Source organism: Balaenoptera borealis, assembly GCF_965194805.1.
Source record: "Balaenoptera borealis genome assembly, chromosome: 14".
NCBI lineage: Eukaryota > Metazoa > Chordata > Mammalia > Artiodactyla > Balaenopteridae > Balaenoptera > Balaenoptera borealis.
In genome coordinates, this window is record NC_138875.1 from 41,793,324 (window position 1) to 41,816,481 (window position 23,158).

General features: G+C 38.4%; 1 protein-coding gene across 39 annotated transcripts in view; it reads right to left on the minus strand.

Annotated features, from left to right (window-relative positions):
• The window catches only part of DTNA (dystrobrevin alpha), a 385,212-nt gene that overhangs the window by 49,781 nt on the left and 312,273 nt on the right, over nt 1-23,158 (minus strand). For 19 of the 39 annotated variants that reach the window (XM_082354247.1, XM_082354244.1, XM_082354249.1 and 16 more), the window contains 7 exons: nt 21,977-22,082; nt 18,775-18,941; nt 15,382-15,506; nt 10,426-10,509; nt 8,627-8,716; nt 1,275-1,352; nt 619-711 (listed from right to left, as the gene is read on the minus strand). In XM_082354247.1, coding sequence (XP_082210373.1) covers nt 619-711; nt 1,275-1,352; nt 8,627-8,716; nt 10,426-10,509; nt 15,382-15,506; nt 18,775-18,941; nt 21,977-22,082 — 743 coding nt within the window. Of the gene's footprint in view, nt 1-618; nt 712-1,274; nt 5,772-8,626; nt 8,717-8,791; nt 9,070-10,425; nt 10,510-15,381; nt 15,507-18,774; nt 18,942-21,976; nt 22,083-23,158 lie in introns of those variants that run through there. The other 20 variants (XM_082354273.1, XM_082354258.1, XM_082354253.1 and 17 more) reach the window with 7 other exon arrangements.

Genomic DNA, 23,158 nt, shown 5'->3' on the forward strand with positions numbered 1-23,158 from the left:
CATAAGGCTATCTGAATTCACACATTTAACACATTGGAAAGTAAGCTTTGAATACTGTGGGACTTGAAAGTAGGCTGTATCAGGATGGCTACCCTGAAATATTTGTAAGAGAAGAGTTGAAAGACAATTTCTCCTGCTCTTATCATTGTTGACGAAATGATTTCCATGGCATAATCCCATCCTATCACTTTTCCTCTTCTTCACTTCTATCTTAAGGGAATGGAGGATTGTTCTCCAGATCAGTAGAAACACACAAGTCCTTGGAATAAGACAAATTCCTGCATCACCGTCATGTAGTAATTTGACATGGCACATGTAACACAGAACTGACCGGTGGGACCCAGAGTCTTGCATCTCCCTAGATGCTAATATTTAGCACAGCACCCGCTTACACGAGTTGTCCCTTTAGCTAAGATATAGACAAAAATGTGAATTCTATGGTACATTAATGGGCAGTGTCCAAAGTAATATCACAAGACATTTTAATTGGATCAGTTATAAAAATGCTTTAGGGACACCTCTGGCATCCAGTGACTTTGCCCCTTGCTGAGACTGCTTGTCAAGAGATCAGACTGTTCCCCTCTCGCAGGACAGTCAAGCAGCCAAACCTGCACTAACCATGATGGGTTGTTCCGGAGCATGTTGACATACAACCCGATGAGAACATGTTCATCAGCTAGCCTGTCTGCCACATTCAGACTGTACTGTATCCTGAAACAGGGCAGGAGGAAAGAAAAGGTGTTGTTAGGACAGGTGGACAGAAATAAGCAGGGCAGGTAGGAGTGAGTTTGCGGTAGAAAAGGCATCTAGAAAACCAAGCAAGTAAAGGAAAACTAAGCGATGTTCTATGAAAAAACACAAGCAAAATCCAAGCAATGAAATTCACAATGCCATTTCACTCTCTTTAAAAATAGATTTCCACTTAGGTCAAGTAACTTTTAAGAAAACAGAATTGCATTCTTCAAACCACTAAGGGCAAGAAATTCATTTGTACAGTAAATACACTGAAATAGGTTGCAAGCAAAGATTATCCTTGGGAAAATCAAATCTGAAGCTTAGTCATTTTAAAAAAAGAAAAGGGAATCAGGGAAAGCGAATAACAACACAGATGTGTCTACTCAAAATAACTACTTGATGCTGTTAATGGGGTTATAACAGAGCTGCTTTGATTAAATCAAAGATGGTCTTTCAAACACAAAGCATCTTTGACACAAGAAATCAGCATTTTTAGTTTAGTTAATGCAGGGTTCCAGCACACTCTGGCTTTAACTTACCCTTTGCCCTTCAGCAAAGCTGGAGCAGCCCTAGCCAGCAGTTTGCTCTGCTCGACTTCACTGTCCTTGGGAGGAGAGCTGGTTAATAAGATGGGAAAGCCAAGAAGAGCGTAAACTCGGCAATGCATTCAAGAATAGAAACTGGCAACAGAAACTCCCAAGACTACTTCCAAGCTCCATTTGGACAGCTCTTTCATTACTTTGAAATGTTCAAGATGTTTTCAGATTTCCACATAGTTGAACTAGGAGTAGCAACCTGGCCTGAGAACCACAATTACAATTACACAAGCCACTATGATCCCAGATTTGACCTCTGCTGTTTGCTAAACAAATAGATTGCATATGCCCAGACACAATGACAATTCATTCAGCATTCATGACAGACTATCCTGTACACAGTCCAATAGTTCACTAAGTCCTGCCAGCCTGCAGATCCCACACAAGAAGCTTATTTCTCCAGCCTGCCCTCTATTCTCCGACTTTCTGTGTTGAACAGAGAATTGAAAATTACCTAGAGATTGGTGTCATATTGAAAGTGTTTTGCTACTTTAGGCACAAGTCACCTGACCTTGGCTGTGAAGCTGCGAAAAAAACTTTCAGAGAAACAGAGAAATAAACCTTTGAGCCTTATAAACATATATTCATACTCCTTGTGTCTATAACTGGTGAAGAAGAGTCCAATCAATAGGGTAAATTCTTATCATTTTAGATTTATTAGGAAGAATACTCACTTTAATTGGGAATTTTAATGAAAATTTAAAAAGTTTAACGTAGTTTTATTAAAGGAAAATAGAAATATAAATAATAATGAAGTGTGGCCAAGCCAAAGGCACCCAAATTTATATAATATAAATGAATTTATAACTATAATGAATAGGCATGTTCATTGGGAAATATGATATTGATTCTTAGTATTATAACTGTACTTGTAATGTGCTTAAAGAGAGTTTGTTCTTTTGTAGGTTAAAAATTTGCCCTGCAGCACTGGTGTACTTAAAACTATCCCTTTCTCCCTTCATGGAGAATACAAAAATTAAGTGTCTGACTTTGTTTGAATACCTAGTTTTTAATTACTTGCATTGAAATTATTAGATTTTTACCACCAACTTCCATAACTTTTCAAGAAGTTATAAATCTATATAAGAATGGTTAATAAAGCAGTTAAAAATCTTAAAAACTTTAAAAGTTTTAAGGGTTTACTACAAAGTACCACTTTTTCAGACCACAAGGCACAAAATATAGCAACTTATAAATGAATATCACATTAGAATTATGCACAGTATAATTGGAATTCTTGTTTTATAATTCTTGTTTATAATTATGCATAGTATAATTGGAATTCTTGTTTTAGTATATACTTTATAATAGTATATACTACAAGATTCCTTAAATAGTGAGGCTTCTGGTAAATTTAAAATCAAATTTGATCTATAAAGAAAACATCTAGTATAGAGTAGGCATTAATGTTTGTTGAATATTATGACTTTACTCAGCTTTTCAGGAATGCACCTATTACTCAAAAAGTACAACTGCATACAAACAAAACTTACTTTAAAAATGAAATTAATGTTCTAGGAGAATTTGCTTTCCTGATGAAGTTAATTTTTTTTTAAAGCATATTGATCTGCACCTTCAAAGACTATGAAACCTGCCCATCAGGAGCAAATAAGCATCTTAAGCCATTGGAGTTGATGTTTTCCCACCATCCCTCCAAGACAGCATTCCAAACCTTGTCTCCTGAAGTACAGCTCATTATCCAGTAACTACGGTCTCACTGCTGCCCAATCACCTCCCCCAACTTTTTTTTTTGATAATACAAGATAGACCTACCCACTATATAATTGATTTCAGATCCCTGTAAAACCACTCAAAACACTGTGTGAAATATTAAGAATTCTTCCCTCCAAATGAAACCATTTCTCTGCCTTGTTACATACGCTACTTTTCCCCTTGAATCCCAGAAATTGTGTCATTTCCTTAAATCAAAGGCCTAATAATTATACAGTTACAACCTCTGATGATGAATGTGCAAGAAGAAAAAAAAAGAAACATGGGAGGATCAACCACGAGGATATGCTTGTTATAAGTTACTCTGGTGATGTCTTATGGGAGAAAGGTGATGTGTCAGTAAAGCTGCAGAAGTGTGTCCCACCACTTGCTAACGAGCACTGGAGGAACACTGCTGACATCAGCATGGTGCAGGATTGGTAGCAGGAAGTGAGCAGTTGCCCAGATTTTCCTTTGGTGGCTCATTCTTTCTTTCTCTCCAGTTCTCTGGGCCCCTCTCTCCTTCCTCTATGCCACTTGCCTGTCTCCCCTGCTCTTTCCAAGTCCCTTCTTTCCGCAAAGGGATGAGCAGATGTCTCCAGATACACGTCTTGTCCTTTCGTTGTCATTTTCTTTTCCTTGGCCCTTGCCAGTGCTGGTTCGAAGGCATCATTTAAATCCTTTCATGTTCCTTTCCTTTCCGATATGCATCCTTGGGAAAACCAGTTCTTGGAATATATGGGGATGATATTCTCTGCATTTATGAGTTTGTGGAAATAAACCATTTACCTCATTTTGCTAAAGCTGTTAGCATCTAGCGCCAAGAGCATTTCTGACTTTTGGTACTCAGTGTCCACATAGTTTCTGTACTACCTAGAACTAGCCTTGAATTCTCCTCCTAATCATTTATTTCTGGGAAGCAGAAAACATGACCACGTAGAGAGGAAGCCAAGTGCATGATGAAAACAAGAAAAAAAAAAAAAAAGCACTCTTTCTAAATGAAATGGATCAAGAACTTAGAGAGCAGACCAGGAGGCAGGTTTCACTCAAAACTTGGGTCTATAAAGACTGTTCACATGAAGTATCTTCACCAGAATTTCTTCTGCAGCTCCCAAGGAGCTTGAAGAAGGGAAGCAAAGTGAAAAAAATTTTCTCCTGAGTTGTTGCAAAGGTAGTGACATCAGGTAATTTATGATAATCTCTTCAAAGCAAGGTACACTCACGATATTTTATAGAATAATTTGGATGTTTAAACTTTCATTTTGTAGCTCTGGCAGTTTTCTTGGAGAAGTTTGGTGATATTTCCAATTCATTGTGGGCTTTGGGATCAGGCAACACTGGAACCTAGGGTCTTATCAAGAAGTGATTGCTTCCAGCATGTCAGTGCATCCAAACGTGCCAATGGCTTTCCTGCAACCCTAGCTCTGGAAACTTCTCCATCTTCTGCATGCCCCGTCTTCAAATTTAAATGCATTCCTCCTTTTAACCTCGGAAACTGGTAACTAACTACCTGGGGCTCCTCTTGACTGTGGGTGATAAATCTTTTTCTAATCTGAGTCCCAAGGAGAAGCAACGCTACCATCCCTAAAATTGTGTGTATACACCTCTCTTTTTCTTATTGTCATTATTTCCTTTTCACCAGGCCCTGCCAATGTATAAACACCTCCTTCAGCACACATATTTTCATTATTGGGTGTGGTGACAATCATACCCTGGAGGGTATGACAAGGTGAAATTTGAATTTCATGTGTTCTGCTGAAAGAAAAGAGGCTGGAAATATTCCTTTAGATTATTCTTTTCTAAAAAAAAGATTCTCTTATTTTCTCACCAATTCCTTTTTATACTCTGGAAAAGAGCATATGTAAAGATAAATGGCCTTCTTCCAAAAATTTTCATACACACACACACACACACACACTGGCATAATGTGTTCTGGAAGATTAGAACAATTTCAAAATATTTCATATTTATTTATTTAAATTCACCCTTTAGCTTTGGAGGATGACAACGGATGCCAGGATTTTGCTTAAGTGCAAACATTTTGGGGGTACTCTAAGGTAACAAAATCACACACAAATGCTCCCTGGATTTTTGCTTAAACCTGCCATATAGTTTTAAAAACCACTTCTGCTTATGCTGTGTTATTATATTAGCTCTGGCCAAATATTTTTTTCTTTTATTGAACATGAAAATAAAAGGATTTAAATAAAAGTCCTGCATAGAGCAACAATGTAATATAAACAAATTATGTAATGTGGCATAATTATCATCACAATGGTTAAATGGAAAATGATATTTGAACCATGGCAAATTAAGAAGAGATATTTACTTTTTTATTGATTCTTAAATGATTGATAAACTTGTTGGTGTTTGGGCTTGTGAAGAATGACTTGTAAACTTGGCTCCCTCCTTAGCTGACTGTCAATTGGGAATAACATTTTGCTTCTCACTGTAATTAACACAATCTATACCAAGGTCATCAAACTAATTTAAATAAATTAGTTTTAAATAAAAAAGAGTCCACAAGTCAGTTTTACCAAGTGATAATTTCTTGAAAAAATCTTTTGCCCCTTTCGTTTTCTAGCTTTCAACATCTTTGATCTGAAACATAAAATATCTGCCACACGCAAATCAGCAAACAAGCATTAAAAAATAGCTTAGTGTCTCAGTGGGAAAATGAGTTGTCATCAATTCAGGCTGGCATGAAAGTCAAACCTTCTTAAGCAGGTACTGTGGAAGAAATAATAATTCTTAGGTCATATTTGATTCACTACATTTACTGTGTTGTCCCCCAGATAGTATCAAGCTGTATCAATTGTGTTTTTGCCAAGAGACGCTCTAGAAAAGTTTGCTGGGTACAGAGCACACACAGACAGCAACTAAAGCAACTCTAGTAAGAGAATAAAGGTTATCAAAGTGAAGAAGAGGTGACGGCAGATTTAATTATACACTAACATTTTAGTATAGGAAATAGAGTTGAGTGCGAACACCAGTTTAATTCAGGATTGAAAAAAATCTAGCATATTAGTGGAGCTCTGGGGCTACATGGAATAAATAATTACTTGCAGAGAGTGTTTATTTCAAATTTCATACAACATGCCCAGAAAGTGTGAAAAGAATGAAGAAATCTTCAGTTGAGGTTTATTTATAAATGCATCTATTTTATGATGCTGATTTATAAATTTACCTTCCTTCTTGACTGAAAAGGGATGGGCTTTAATCTTAGAAAATATTGAGCATGGAGAAAACTGGTTTTCAGAAGCAAAGTCTGAATTCAGTACCTCAATTTTATTTCTATTCACTTTTGATTACCAAAACAGAAATGTTTAAAATTTAGTTTGAACATTATATGTCAGATTAAAAATCTGGGTTATTAGGTAAAGACTCGGGAAAGCAAAGTATTTGAAAAAACTGAAAAAGACACATGAATTAGCCTTTCTGTAGTTGAAAACCCAAACAAATCAACCAACTGACCAACCAGTCAACCAACAAAAATAACTCACAAAGGCTGTTCCATTGGGAAGAATCAGGATTTGGAAAGTGCGTGGGGAAGGCAGTGTATCTTCCCCACATGCACTCCTGGACCTAATACAGTATTAGTAATTAACCAAATGCTATTCAGACAAACCAGAAAATAGCATATTAGATTGTGTTCAACACACTCTTGAATCATAAGCAATGTTCTAATATTTGGGAGAGTGATCAGTTCTGGCTAGATATAATAGCCAAAGTGATTCTTTTTGTGAGTGGTTAAGACTTTAGAAGTTGCATTTATAAAAATATCTGTAAAATCTTTAAGAGAAGTTTCTAAAACTGGAGGTAAAATTATCTAGCCATTCAAATTTTTAGAATGTCCTTATTGTAGCTAATGAAGAAATGGCCAGAATAGCCATAACTAATGAAACATTTTCCAAATGGAAAGGACTGGTTAGCTCTCTCACATAAACGAGGTGAGGATTTTGGCAAGATAATTAAGATTTTACAAAGGGGGACTGATGCCAACAGCAGAAACTCAAAGGCATAATGCTGTGGGCAGTGAGGGGGAGAAGGGCTTTGTGGTCAGCTCTTGCAATAATATTTGCCGTAATGGCAGGCTATCTTTCATAAGCTTAATGTTGGCTGCCCAATCATACATCATATATTGGCGGTCTTTTCCTAGTGACGATGATAAATTTCCATTGATCTAGTTGTTCTTTTCCTATAAATTCATGCATTTATAAGAAAACAATCTAGGTTTAGGGATATAGTTATGATCAAGAAAATGAATGAAGTGAATTAGTCCATGAATTGTGTCATTTGACCCATACTGTGCCTAACTGCTAATCAGCATTGAGTATACACACACACACACACACACACACACACACACACACACACACACACACACACACACGAAGACTTCAAAGGGTTAAGAGAGAGTGCCTTTGAGAATTCCCTCTTTTAAGTTAAGGGAAAATTGACTCAAGGATATAGCTAGAAACGGATATCAGAACAGGGGATGGGGCAGATGGTGGTAGTATACCCTCATAAATCTGTGTGAGTTAGGTTACCAGGATGTCAAAAGACTTCAAAGATAGGCCCTAGTGCCTTTTGAAGATCAAAGTGTATGCCTGTAAAGGACTCCAGGTGAGGAATGCCAGGAGTTTGTAGTGAGGATCCTGGAGTAGTGATTTCAATTCATCCTCATTCTACTTTATCTTTGTAAGATCTGTCACAATACCAAAGACCAAAAACTCAGGCTAAATAAAGTATCTGCATGGCAAACTTCCTTACTTTTTTAATGCAGCCTCAACACTGACCAGCACCACTCTTGGCTTGTTTAGGTTTTAGTTTTTATCCGATTTTAACAGGGGCAGTTGGGGTGGGGTAGGAGTGAGGGCAGAGCTCTAGGTCCTATTTCTTTGGTTAAGTTCCAACTGTAGGAAGATTAGGGCCTTTAACTTATGCCTACATTTGGCACGATGGTTTCCATCAACCTTAGCGTATGGACATGGCTAAGAAATAAACAGGGGATCACCACCAGCATTATCAACCGGTAGAAATTAAACACTAAGAGGATGAAATCGGTTTTGAAATTGCTACTTTAATAGGAATCAGACTGCCTTACCTGGGGGAAAATGGCCCAAGCCCAGGAGGACAGAAAGATGTAAGTCCTCAAGTCTTTTACTGTAATATGGTCCAACCATGTGATGTTGTCCTGATCTCACCCAGTTAGTGCTAAAATCATTCCAAGAGGCTCTTTAATACAAGAGTCTAAGGAATCACCATCTGGGGTCTTGCAAACTGTACCAAAGCAGAGAATCATCCAGAGAAGGAGATCCAACATGGTACTCTTCACATTTACTCATCTCATACATACTGGCATGAAGACATAAAATCAATAAAAGAAGTGGAAAAGTGGAAAAGAGAAAAAGAGCTGAGCAGTGCAGCTCAAGTTGGAAATTCTCAATGGAATCTCATGAAACCCCAGAAGACCTGTATCTCCACCAAAGCGTACTACAAGAGGATTTTAGTGATGAAGTAGGACTAGCGGTCTAGCTATGGAACTGCTACTACGATTAGTGCTTCAGGGCTGGGATACTGACCGTGCGCTGTGGTCAAGCTGACTTACATACAGCTTTATGAGCGAATGCTCCTCAGCCACAGGGCTGGACGCACTCATCCCCTCAAGTAACCTGAGGGATGCAAACAATGAGACCCCGTTAAAACCTCCCATGGACAGAGCAAGGCCCACTCAGAGAGGAAAGACGTTCAGTGTACACAGCTTTATTGAACGGCACCCTTAAAACAGAAACCAGAGGCCAACCTCCGTGATGACAGGAAGAACTGCAAACTTTAAACAACGTGCTTGAGGTTCAGAGGGAACATTCTAGAAGGACTAAAAATGGGAAGAAACGGAAATGATCATATTTTGGGGTACCATGCCCCCTGGAGGAACCAGAACAGCTCAAAATATTATGGGAATATTTTAGAGTAGAAGAAGCCATGTTATCCATCTAGACGCATCCATCATAAAGCACCGTCCAAGCTGAAATGATATAAAATGACCTTCAGTAAGGATGGGGTCTATCTCTGCTTGACATTTGCAGAATGCAGAGCTTCCTAATAAAAGCATATCTTTGTTAACATCACGCCAGATCGTCCCAAGATAGAGGCACAGGCCCATGTTTCTAATAGACTTTACAGTTTATGATTTTGTTTTGGAAAATGTGGTTTAATCTGCTGGTGGTTCTGAAAAGGAGTGCTAAGAGGAATATACTGGGCTTCAACCATAGGCTTTCACTGTGGATGTTATGCAGTTCAATTGCCTTCCCATTTCTATTTGCGACAGACTTGCTTAATTTATAGTGGGAGACACCGCATTCTGTTTATTCCGCTGATTACAATTATGGGGAACACCTTCATCTCAGGTTCCTGCTGATGGACAAATCCAGGAACTCGGAGAAAAAATCAGCAGTGTTCTGAGTCTCACTGTCTGCAAATCTTCACTAGAACGTACCAGGATATTACAGGGAAATTGGTACCTCAGCAACTCTTTGGGGGAAAGATTGATTATGTTTGTTTTTGAAACATGAGGCCATTTGTTTCCTACTGAAAGGCATTTGAAATCTTACATTCAATTACTCACTCCAATTGTCCTTACCTTTGTTTCTGCCTTCCTGTGAGCCTTCTCCATGTATTCCTTAAAATAATTCTCTGGTGCTTTATTTGTGATATTTGATCAAATGACTTGGAGTACCTCTTGACCCCTGCCTATTCATTGTGCTAGTTTTAGGAGAAGTATCTGCTTCACCTGTTTGCTTACAGGGCAGTGGATCTTTGTGCAAAAAGATGAGACACGCATCCACCCTCTTTTCTTTAAAGTTCTTGTTCTTATCCATGAATTACTTATGTAGAAACTATATTTCCAAATTTGGTCTTGAGCCTCTAGCCTCAGGAACTCTAGAGTTCACTAAGAAGAAGATTCTTTTATATCTGGAGCTTTATATTATGAGATGTTTCAGAATGTCCATCGTAATTCCCCATTGCATCTTGAAATTCCAATTCCCCGGCTTAAATGGGCCATTCCAAGTGCTATAAACGTGACTTTCTCAATGAGCCAGAATGCATGTGTGTCAGTAGTAAAACTTAAATATACCCTGCATTCTTACTGTGGATAGATTGTAAATGCAAGTTTCCAGAAGTGACGTTCGTTCCCAAAGCCATCCTAGCCCTCTTCAAACACATCCAAATGAATGAAATTAACAACTTGTGACAGATATTTACAAACTAGTTTCTAACAGTAATCTTCCACATTTGGCTTAAACGAGAATATTTTTCTTGCCACAAAATCAAGGCTCATTACCAAAGAGAAGGTTTATTTTATAATAGGGTTGGAACTTACCTCCTGGTAATAAAAGGACTTCCTGAGGAGGGGACAGAGTGGGAGAACATGCTGTCATTCATGCTGGTTACAGGTCTGGGTGGCCTAAAACGAAGTACAGTTAAATGGAAAATGGATGGAAAGTTAAAACAAATAAAAGTCACAAGTTGAAAACTATCCAATCTCTCAAGGAAAGGAGCTGGTAAGATCAGAGTTCTTATCTTACCCAGGATCAACACGGAATTTTATATTTTCCGATTCAATTCTTGAAGTGTTTTGGGAAGTTACATTTCCTTGAGAAGATAGAATGTCTGTTTAAGCAGTGCGGGGAAGATCTCCAGAAACCACAGGAACGTTTATTCATGAGCTTTGAGCCTTGGTGTTTCATTGAGTCATATTCTCAGATAGAATGAGGATTTTGAGGCAGCCTACTAACGTCTAAAGAGAGAAGCTCAGAAAACTTGATGATAATCAGAATCTACATCCTCTTGGAAAGAGGAAGATTCCTGAGGCTTTGGAAACTTCCTGTGTTCCCCATGATGATGGCCCTCTTCCAGGATACCCGGGCCTGTAAGGACCCAGCTGCAAAATCGTATCATGCCTTCTTTGCTCTTTGCTCTAAGTGAAGGCACAATTAAGCACCACAGGGATTTACTGACTTTCTGTTATCTGGATGATCTATATGATAGGACATATAGTGCAAGGCATACCAAAAACTTCACTTTTTTTCATATGATTAGAGAAGGAAAATAGGGTTCAATATTCCCCGGAATTGTCCACGACCTTAAACACCAACTGCATCATGTCTGTCCTCCACTGTCTCAATTTTCATTCCTATAACTGATGTCTTAGTTCAGGTAAAATGATAGAGCTAAGATCCCCATCTCATCTCCAAGCTGTTTTTAGTCTTATTTTAGGTTCACTGTAAGATGTTCTGCGGTACAGTGAGGTGGAATTTAGAGTTCAGAAGATGGATGATGGGGCAGGGCAGCATTCTGAGTCAGGAAATTTTTGTTTCACTATAATTCTATATATGAGTTTGACAGTACAGAATTTTTTGAAGATGAAACATGAATACAGTAGCCTATAGAATCTATTTGTGTCAACTTGACTAAGAGCCAAAAGTTGTAAAGGTTTAATTTTTATCTTAGGAAACCAGAGTTAGTTTGGATTCTACAATGAAGAGATTCCGTGAAAAAGGTAGACTTGTTTGTCCCAATGTATTTATGGGAATGGACATGATGCAAGGCAGGTTATAAAATGTCAGCACTACATGCAAAAATTCATTGACACTTTTGGTTCTCAGTACCTGATGTTAAACTGTGTTCTCAGATTTTTTAAAGACACATTCTTTGTTGAGTGAGGTCAAAATAGCAGGTTCAGTATTTAATCTACTCTGAACATATTAGCCGAAGTTCTGAAAACTAGCTTAGTGTTTTATATTACTTATCTAGGATGTGTGTGATACATGAGACTAGTTTAAAGCTAATTCTGCTTTGAGCAGGACACTTTCACTTTATAAGAAGGATGCTAATTTTAAACAAGTGTGCTCTGTGAATTTTGAAAAGTTAGGTGTATCAGATTTTAAAACAGTAGGCAGAATGAAATATCTTCATTTTAACTTTGAAAAAAGTGGAAATAAATCAACTTGACAACATTTCTGGTTTTCTTTTGTCTTTTTATTAATGTTCCCCTCTTGCTGTGTCTCTAGGAAATGAGAAAACAAGTGGATTTGGAATGCTTTTTAACTAGTCTGGTAAATTTACTCTATTGAACCTGGTCACCGCAAAGCCGAAATTGCAGTTCCTTAGTAAATGGCTTCACATTTAACGTTCATCACGAAAATGTTGAACTTGGGACACAGAATGGCTAACCTTGGCACCAAAGAGCAGTTTTCAAAGGGACCTATTTACTCCACAATCAAATGGCAAGTTACCTTATCTAATAAATAGCTCACATTGGGAATTTTAAACATATTTAGTCTTATGGAAAAGAAATAGCTCCAGAAGATAAAGTCGCAGAGGCCTAGTGCAAAGTTTTCTTTCTGGACAAGATGTTTGCAAAGGACATTTTTATAAAATTGGCATTCTTTTCATAAACTCAAAGTGCTCAGCTTAAAGGCAGAATTAGTTTTAAACTAGCCTCATATCTCTCACCTGTTTTGTGTCTCATAACCAGTTATAAGTCTTTATAAGCACACTAAAGACTATTGACTTACCAAGTATCTCTTTAGGCAGCAAAAAATTGAATAGAATAGAGACAGTTAATCATGGTAACATTTACAAGCAATATAAGAGCTAAGAACAAATGCCAAAACACCAAAATGCCACTACTTAAGTGGCTTTTATGTACCTATGATAATTTAGAAGAGCTAAATGAACAGCATACTTTAAGATTAGAAGTCTTAGATATTCCCATCCAAAAAAAAAAAAAAAAAAAGGAACATAAATGTCTGTTCAGGGCAATAACATCAGAATAACAAATAGAAAAATGTCTAAAGCTAAAAAATAGTAAAATATCTGTTCTAATAGAGATTGGCCACTCTGCATCCGGAATTTCTTGCGTGTTATTTCAACAATTAAATATTTTGTATAATTTGTCTTTTAAAACTGACATTCACCCTGGAAAAATATATTATCCGTGAGTACAGATCAGTGTTCTGATTCAAGGACTATTTTAAGAATCTGGTTGGGCTTCCCTGGTGGCGCAGTGGTTGAGAATCTGCCTGCCAATGCAGGGGACACGGGTTCGAGCCCTGGTCTGGGAAGATCCCACATGCCGCGGAGCAACTAGGCCCGTGAGCCACAATTACTGAGCCTGCGCGTCTGGAGCCTGTGCTCCACAACAAGAGAGGCCACGATAGTGAGAGGCCAGTGCACTGCGATGAAGAGTGGCCCCCACTTGCCGCAACAAGAGAAAGCCCTCGCACAGAAACGAAGACCCAATGCAGCCATAAATAAATAAATAAATAAATAAATTTAAAAAGAAAAATATCCCCCAGGAATCTGAAAACAAAGACTAGATTCCAAAATAATTACTGTGAATGTACAGGGAGCATATCTCTTTAAAAAAAAAAAAGAAAAAGAAAAGAATCTGGTTAAACGTGCAACTTTTAGCAGAAAAAGGCACATTTCGTGTAGAATTTTAGGGGAATCCTGAAACTCTCCATGGAACCCAAATTGTGTGGCATGGCCTCACTTCTTTCTCATTTTTTTTTTTAAATTTATTTATTTTTGGCTGTTTATTTGCTCCACAGCAGGTGGAATCTTCCCGGACCAGGGCTCAAACCCATGTTCCCTGCATTGGCAGATGGATTCTTAACCACTGCTCCACCAGGGAAGTCCCTGGCCTCGGTTCTTAATTCTGTCTCCAAGTGGGAGGCCCCATCCTAACTCCGTTGTGCTGCAAAGCTCTTAGAGCCAGGCTGTTTACCCCCATCCCCTCCCTACCTTCCCCACACCCATCAGCTCAGATTGAACGCTGTTCTCTTGGGGGGGAACCCCTAAGGGGGCTGGTAGACAGTGACTCCATGGCCAAGCTCAGAGAACCCAGACCTACTCTCACTTACGTTTTGTTCATTCGCAAGCAACTAAGTGATCGTCCCTGGCTATGGGGAAGTAAGTCAAGACTTTAGGAGAACAGCTCGTATGAGCTCATTTTCTGCAAGTGATTGGTCCTTTGGGACACTTCCCAGATTTCTTTACCCCTGGTTTACTTTGAGGCTTATTTTGGGGAGCAGAATTTCCAAAAATAAGTCAACCACATTCTACAGAATCAGTTTACATTTGTTTGTGGATGCTTCCAGACTTGTGTGGATTGCTGGGGGCAATGAACCCTCAGCGCACACCCAGAGTAAACCAAACAAAGCCCTGTGGGATTTATACAAAGTCCACAGACATGCTGCAGCACAGTGGTTTGATGGGATCTGTTTATGTCCATTAGGGGAAAGAGTGGTTGCTTTCCTAAGGCTCTGAGATGCACCACAGTGCCTCTAATGGGTTATGTTCTCATCCGCCTGAAGCGTGAACCTTGCCTTGGTGTATTCCTAACACCCATGTGTCCCAACAGCCCACCTCTCGAGGTCAACAGGCAAACACAGGCCCTGCAGTGCAGGTGGTCATGCTGAAGTGCGCACAATGAAAGGCAGTTCAGAAGGAGGGGAAAAGCCTGTTCTAGAGGGTTCCTGAGGCACTTGTGACTACGTAACTCCTAACTGTGCCCCAAAGTAGGTAATGAACTTCTTTCTTCTTCTGAGCCCAAGATAACACCAAGGAAGAAATACTTTCTTCTACCTAAGCCTCCTCTGTTTTCTGAGCCACCCAGGCTTGAGAGAGGTCCCCCGACATGAGGCTTTTGGGAGGTGGAAGGGGTGGGTGGTAGCACCGTTCCTTGGCCCAATTCCCTTTGCCCCCCAAACTCACACATACTTTGGATGAATTTCCCCTCCAATACCCCCTCTTCAACCCTCCCTTGCACAGGCCATGATTCTTCTAAAGTTATGTAACTTGGGATAAAACAACAACAACAGCAATGATTTCTAGGTTTGCTGGCATCTTTAAGATGACTGGCTGTGCAGAGAAAGGAAACAGAGGGCTTCTCTATTTGGGACTCAAAGCACACATGACGTTAAGGTACGGTGTGCTTTAAAATTTCCTGACCACGGTAATTCCGTTGATTATTAACGTCCAATTGTGCGAACTCCAATAACATCCTTATTTTACAATTATAAAATTTTTGAATATTTTCCACTTCAAGGTAAATTATATAGTGTGGCATACTTGTACATCTGGGCAGAAGTACTGTATACCTCTCCACGAAAAAAATTATAATAACATGACTTTCACTCTTTTTTTTTAAGACAATAAAATTTAAAACTTGGTCCCTGACAACTGATAGGAAATTAATTGTCTTTGTATGGATCTGCACACGCAGCAGTGAAGAAAGCTGTCTCTCAGCCTGGAGGGTAGAGATACTCACACGATGTGGGCCAAGTTGAGTGGTTTCTCAGGCTGGTCAGGGAACATGGGGTGCAAAGGTTCATGGCTGGAAGCACAGCTCAGAGACTTGCTTAACGCGTTGGTGAGCTTCTTAGCGGGTGATTTCTGCAAGGAAGAAGAAAGGTTCAAGTGATAACAATCAATATTTATGTAACATTTCATCAGATGATTTGCTTTCATAGTAGATATCCATTCATTCATTCAGGAAATCTTCTTTGATAATCTACTCTAAGTCAAGGATTTTGCTCATTGCTGGGACCAGCATGCTTGGAATCAGCCATCAGGGTAACTGCCTCGGGCTGCACAGTGTCAGCAAATGCTGTGATAAATGGAAGCAGTCATTGTGCTCAGGACGTCTGAGTTGGGACTTAATGAACAGCAGGGGTCCTTCTGACAAAACTCAGGAGACTGGAAGGTAATTCCAGATGGAGGAAGAACAGGAGACCCTGTTCTGGAGAGGAAAGCAGGAGGGAGACCACTGAAGTCTTATATGCCGCGTCCAAGACTGTGGTCTTTATCTCAAGTGCAGAGGGAGACAATGAACAGGTTAAATCTCAGAGGTGACCTGATTCTAGAAGGATTGCTTCTCTTTAAGAACAGAAAAAGGTTTGAGAGGGGATGGGAATGGAAGTAAGGAGATGGGTACGAGGTTTTGCGGGAATCCAGGGACAAGATGTTTCAGGAGTGGCTGGATACATCCGGTTAGAAGGAAAAGTGGAACTTCAATCTGAGTCTGTAGAATTTAAAGTTTATGTTCTTTCCAGAGCATCATGCTACCTCTTTTTCATTTGGACCAGTGGAATGTTTATTTTAAAATTTCACAGCCAAGATTATCAAAAATAGTCTACCACATATAATAAATCTTTACCCCAATTTTTCCTTTCTGTGAGAAGCGATTTATCATTTTGTCACTTTCTTTGACACATAGAGTCCATAACTGGCAATATAACGAAGTGACTTTTGTCCTCATTTTTTTTTTTTTTTTAATTATCCTTGACTCCTACATCCTACCAGTTCCTCCTTAGCTCTTGAACTATCTAGATGCCTGATCTCCCTTTCACTTCTTTTTTTTTTTATAAATTTATTTATTTATTTATTTATGGCTGTGTTGGGTCCTCATTTCTGTGCGAGGGCTTTCTCCAGTTGCGGTGAGCGTGGGCCACTCTTCATCGCGGTGCACGGGCCTCTCACTATCGCGGCCTCTCTCGTTGCGGAGCACGGGCTCCAGACGCGCAGGCTCAGTAGTTGTGGCTCACGGGCCTCGTTGCTCCGCGGCGTGTGGGATCTTCCCAGACCAGGGCTCGAACCCGTGTCCCCTGCATTGGCAGGCAGATTCTCAACCACTGCACCACCAGGGAAGCCCCTGTCCTCATTTTTAAAAGCTAAGCAATGGGGACATTGTCCAAGAAGTCCCTCTTTGGCTTTTGCTAGGAGGTGTAATTCTTAGCACACTTAAAACAGCAGTAACAACGGCTCTTCACCCCATAAACATTGGGGCTCCTTTGTCCTAGTGAGAATTCTGATCCTGCTCTGTAAAGACATTGTCCTGCCATATAATTGCAGAGTTCACAACCCCTAAGAAAAGGCTCCTTATCTGACTTCAGCATTTACATAAAACAACAATTACAAATAATCAGTCTACAATCACCAACCCTCTAGGACTTGGAATAGAACATATTTGAAAATTGCTAATACGCTGACAATAAGAAAATAGAAAGTATTTCCTCCAGCGTCCTATACTAAATGGTATTTCATGATCTGTGCTAGTATATCTATTCTCAGCATGTGATATAGCCAGTAGTGATGGGTGGCATTTGAACTGGCATCAAGCCCTCAGTATACAATGCCTTAGTGAAGAACTCTTACTTGAACTCATAATCTGACATGTGCTAAACAATTAATATATTTGCACTGAATATCAGTTCCCAATAATAATTCCTAGAAAGAACATCCTGATTTAAAATGTATATTCTCACTACTCAGCCATAAAGAAGAATGAAATAATGCCATTTGCAGTAACATGGATGGACCTGGGGATTATCATACTAAGTGAAGTAAGTCAGACAGAGAAAGACAAATATCATATGATATTAATTCTATGTGGAATCTAAAAAAAATGATACAAATGAACTTATTTACAAAACAGAAACACACTCACGGACATAGAAAATAAACTATGGTTACCAAAGGGGAAAGGTGGGCAGGGAGGGATAAATTAGGAATTTGGGATTAACATATACACATTACTATATATAAAATAGATAAACAACAAAGACCTACTGTATAGCACAGGGAACTATACTCAATATTTTGTAATAACCTATATGGGAAAGAATCTGAAAGAGAATATATATATTAAATGTATTATACATATATGTATAACTGAATCACTTTGCTGTATACCTGAAACTAACAGAACACTGTAAATAAACTATACTTCAATTAAAATGCATATCTGAAGACCTTTTTAAAAACAAAATGAGTTACTCTTTAAGTAAAGACTATAGGTTGATTTGAGACACATTAAAATATAGAAAAAATACTTTAAAAATGTCTGCATTTTCTTGTGATAGAACTATTCCAAGAGGAGTTGGCAGGGCTGATGGCACACTCCAAGAAAAATAATCTGTACATAGAGTAATACTTTCACAGAAGCATCAGAACAACATCACTGGATCTGGTCTTTGAGTTTAACTGAGACAGAGGTCAGCAAACTGTAAACCACCTGAACAGCAAGCTCACGGAGTCAAATTCCTCCCACAGACTCAGTGCCACGTGCTCCTGAGAACACTTTCATCACACGGACAGGTCACCTTTAGCAGGTTAGTATCACAGGTCACCTCCAGCAAGTTAGTCACTTGCACTACTCATGAAAAGATGATTTTCTAAAATCTCCCCCTCCTCTAAAAAAGTAGAATGAAACAGCATCCTTAAGCCCACACACTCACAGGTCTTTCCTTCATGTGCCAGTCATGCAGTTAAGACAACTCCAGAATCTAACGAACAATAACTTTTAGGCAATTCCCACAAACCACCCCCAAACTTGAAAAGAACCTTAACTTACTGTGAAAATGAGATTATGTTCCAGAAGGTGCTTGCTGTTTGGTTGTTACCTAAATCGATACTGAATTATCTATATTCCAAGAAGTAATATCATTTGAGTCTTCCTATATTTTAAGCCTTAGGAAGCTACACTGGGTTCAGACACAGTAAGTAAGAGGTCCCAGTAAGATGGGGAGTGGGAGGGGAAGGAGGGAATGCGAGAGGAGAAGGTAAGTGTGTCGCTTGATTCAGTCACCATGCTTGCCGTTCCCTTGCATTCTGGACGACACTCACACATCCAACTGTAAGTATTGCCTGGACCTTGCCTTACCCAGGACGTGTACTCTTTCATTTGGTGCTGGTTGCTATGGGAACCACCGGCATGTCCCCTCCAGAAGCAGTCCTGACAGAGCTGGTAATTGTGACACTGTTGGCATCGGTAGCGAAATCCCATCATACTCTCACTGTGGCAGTACGAACACTCAACTGGATGGAAGACTGAGGGGCAAGTTAATGAAGAAAAAGACAAGAAAACAAAAGTATGAGCCAGAAGAAGGAAAAATACAGTCCAACAAGAATTGCATTTTTCTGCTGTGAGCCATGATTTCCGATGATAGTCAGTTTTCACCGAGAGGAGCATTTAGTTTATTCCTAGATTCTCACTACCCTTTTCCAGCATGTGTGTGGAGGTGGGAGAAACAGAAGGGGATGGAGGATAGGGGTTCTTTTAACGGCAAATCTCTGTAACTCCATTTGCTCTTCTTACTCCCGTCCCTTATACTACAAGACTATAAATTACCCAAACTGGCTCGCCTTTCCCCCAAATGCTGTCTCCAGGAGATCAGCACAGCTCACGGAAGACTCAGAAGCACAATGGATGAACACAGCTGATTGTCCAGTGGGTTGAGAGCAAATATGAGAGAAATGGAAAATGAGAGGAAGAAGAAAGAAAGGCAAATGGAAGAAGAGTAGAAAAACTGGATGGGAGAATTGAGTTACTTTTTAAAAAAATGGAGTAGCTAATGGGCTTATTTAATGAGTGACACTGCTTTCGTTTAACAGATTTTTTTTTTTTTTAATTTCCCGAGAGGCAGACGGATAGGGCCCAAAGAGATGAGTAAGTTGTCTGAATACAGTTCTAAGTCAGATAGTTCAAGAGACACAACTTTCTTTGGCAGAAAATTTGAATTATAAAGCAGGCAAGGTAAAATATTTGAGATTTGAATCCAAGTAACTGCATGTTATGAGCTAAAGATATCAACAACAATAAGAACAATTCATGCTTTTGGTAAACTTATACTCTGGCTAACCAGCCAGGGAAAATAATGCAAATAAAATTCAAAAAGAGTCATGTACCAAAATGTTCAGTGCAGTTCTATTTACAATAGCCAGGACATGGAAGCAACCTAAGTGTCCATCATCGGATGAATGGATAAAGAAGATGTGGCACATATATACAATGAAATATTACTCAGCCATAAAAAGAAATGAAATGGAGTTATTTGTAGTGAGGTGGATGGAGTTAGAGTCTGTCAAACAGAGTGAAGTAAGTCAGAAAGAGAAAAACAAATACAGTATGCTAACACATATATATGGAATCTAAGGGAAAAAAAAAAAGGTCATGAAGAGCCTAGTGGTAAGACGGGAATAAAGACACAGACCTACTAGAGAATGGACTTGAGGATATGCGAAGGGGGAAGGGTAAGCTGTGACAAAGTGAGAGAGTGGCATGGACATATATACACTACCAAACGTAAAATAGATAGCTACTGGGAAGCAGCTGCATAGCACAGGGAGATCAGCTCTGTGCTCTGTGACCACCTAGAGGGGTGGGATGGGGAGGGTGGGAGGGAGGGAGATGCAAGAGGGAAGAGATATGGGAATATGTGTGTATGTGTGGCTGATTCACTTTGTTATAAAGCAGAAACTAACACACCATTGTAAAGCAATTATACTCCAATAAAGATGTTAAAAAAAAAAAAGTGAACCATAATGCAAAAATAAATAAATAAATAAATAAATAAAGATGAAAAGTAAATTGTAAAAACAAAGACATAACCAGTTTTGAACACATTGTCTTCTGAACCAGCATCATATCCCCTTTTTCTGGCTCCTGGGAAAGGCTGAAGTGAGACTTGAATCTAGGGACAACTGTTCTGGGACAGGGCCTAAGGAACTCATTTCCTGCAACAGGAAATGCTGACAGAGAAGGCATGAAACGACAACTTTATAATTGGAAAATGACTAGTTCTTAAACTGCAAAACAGTAATATGAACTCATCCTGCATGATCTGGACCTTGATTGCTCTTTGCTCTAGCAGATGAATAAGAAGCATAAAAAAAAATCTACGATTGGTAGTGCTTACAGAGAAACTAGTAAGTTCATTCTTTAAATCTTCTCCATGAGCAGAACAGGATAGATTTATAACTTTAACTAAGGGAGATAATTAGGGCAGATGCCAGATGTTCTAAATGGGAATCTAAAATAAGCTAACTTTAACCCCAATGTATATTAAAGAGATGTGTAGAAGTTAAGATTCTAGTAAGAGATAGGAGATAAATTATTTTCTATTTAAGGCTAGAGAATTCCCAGAGTTAAATTAAACAGTAAATAAGAACATCTAAAGATCAGATGGAGGCACTGAATTGTTCCATGTTTAAATTTCTTTAAACCTTGTTCTGAACTGTATTTTATATTTAAGTTTGGATATGCCAAGAGTAATTACTTTTAACATAGAAATACTTGCTTTTATAAAAACAAAAGCACGTGACAAACGTTACGTTACTCATTTCTTTTACATAACTACTACCATTGAAAGTTTACAATTTGGAGCATATGACTAAAGATTAGCAAGGTGCAACCATCCAATTTTTTTCTATCTCCTCCACCTATTCCTGATGGAGTGCCTAGGAAGAAATAGTCAATGCCAGGTATACCAAGAGTAGAAGTTCATACCTAAAACAAATACTAGGAAATGTCACATTCCTTACTGAGGTTCTCTTTCCATTACAGTAAGTTTTTAAGCCACACCTGATTTGTAACTGAGAGGTAGACTGTGAGATTTAATAAATTTTTAGAACGGACAGTCCTAATTTTGCAGTGCACCTATAAGGCCTTACTGATGAGGGAGACAGGTTAGTTCTATTAAAATTCAGAACTACTAAACAGACCTCCCTAAAACAATAACCTTGGCTTAATTACTATAGACTTGATGGTCTAATTTCGGTAATTAAAAAAATTGCCTTAGGAGTTTGGGATTAACATATACATATAGGTTATTTATATGTATATTAACATATACACATTCCCATATTTAAAATAGATAACCAACAAGGACCTACTGTATACCACAGGAATTATACTCAATATTTTGTAATAACCTATAAGGGAAAAGAATATATATTTTGTTTTATATGTATATATATACCTGAATCACTTTGTTGTACACATGAAACTAATGCAACATTGTAAATCAATTATACTTCAATTTTAAAAAAAGGCTAAAAAAGTTGCCTCGGTAGGAACTACTCACCGTTTTCTACATTTGCCAGTCGATGCAGAAGAGGCAGCCAGACCAGGCACTGCGGGGGAGGATCTGACATGAGCGTGTCCAAGAAACCATTTAAGGTGACTTTTTTCTGCATCAAAAAACCCATAAAAATTTAGAACCAAGAATAATCTTAATTTACCTGCTATGTAAATATCATTTGAGATAGAAGAAACAAGACATTCAATTAACCCCTAATACATAAAGAAACAGAGCTTGAAACTAGTTCTGAATTTAAAACATTGATTGCTTTTTATATTTAAGCCTACATAGGACTGGATTATCTCCACTGAGGCTGAGTCAATATTATCACAAGGAGGAAAACAATTCTGAGGGGATCATTTTCATACATGAGGGACAGTATGAAAATGATGAGGAAAGATGGAGAGTAGACATTCTCCATAAAATTTTACCCAATAGTACATCACGGCACACTCGACAATTCCCGTATCAGTCTTCTAAATTTGTAGAACAGCTTCCCTTTCAAAGCTCCTCAACTTCCATAAGGACTAAATATTTTGTGGTTAATGTGAATGGTTCTGCTATACAAGATTAGGAGTGACTCCTGTTCGGAGGGAGCTATCCTTCCCTGTTAGAAAAGAACACTCTAAATTAAAAAAAAATTCTCTTCTCTACTTTCTTTATGTATCTTTTCTTACATTTCAGTTGGCTTCTGTGTCATTATCCTGGGCTTTTCTGATGCAGAAAAGAAATGTATTTTATCTATAAGTTTCTTTCAAAATGAAAAAATAGGAAGTTATATTAATATATGATATTTTCATAGTATGAATGACAAAAAATTTACATGCAAAAATCACTATTTTATTTAAATTTTTGAATTAGAATATCAAGGTGGATGGGATAGTTTTATATTTTTAGATAAGAAATTAGCCCTGAAGAGCTACAGTGCCTTTTCAAGGCTTAAACCTTACACTTGTCCTTGTAATTCACAAAACAACTGTTTTGGTACCCTTCTATTAATGTTTTCTTATTGGCAGATATTTACAGTTTTGGCTTTACCTCATAATACTAAATAAGCTTTTTATAGGGTTGTTATTAGCATTATTATTAAAAGATAAATCATATAAAGTGTAAGTAATGAGACAGTATTTTTTCAAAAGCTACTACAATTCATAATATGTCTAAAATAATACTGTGTTTCAAAAC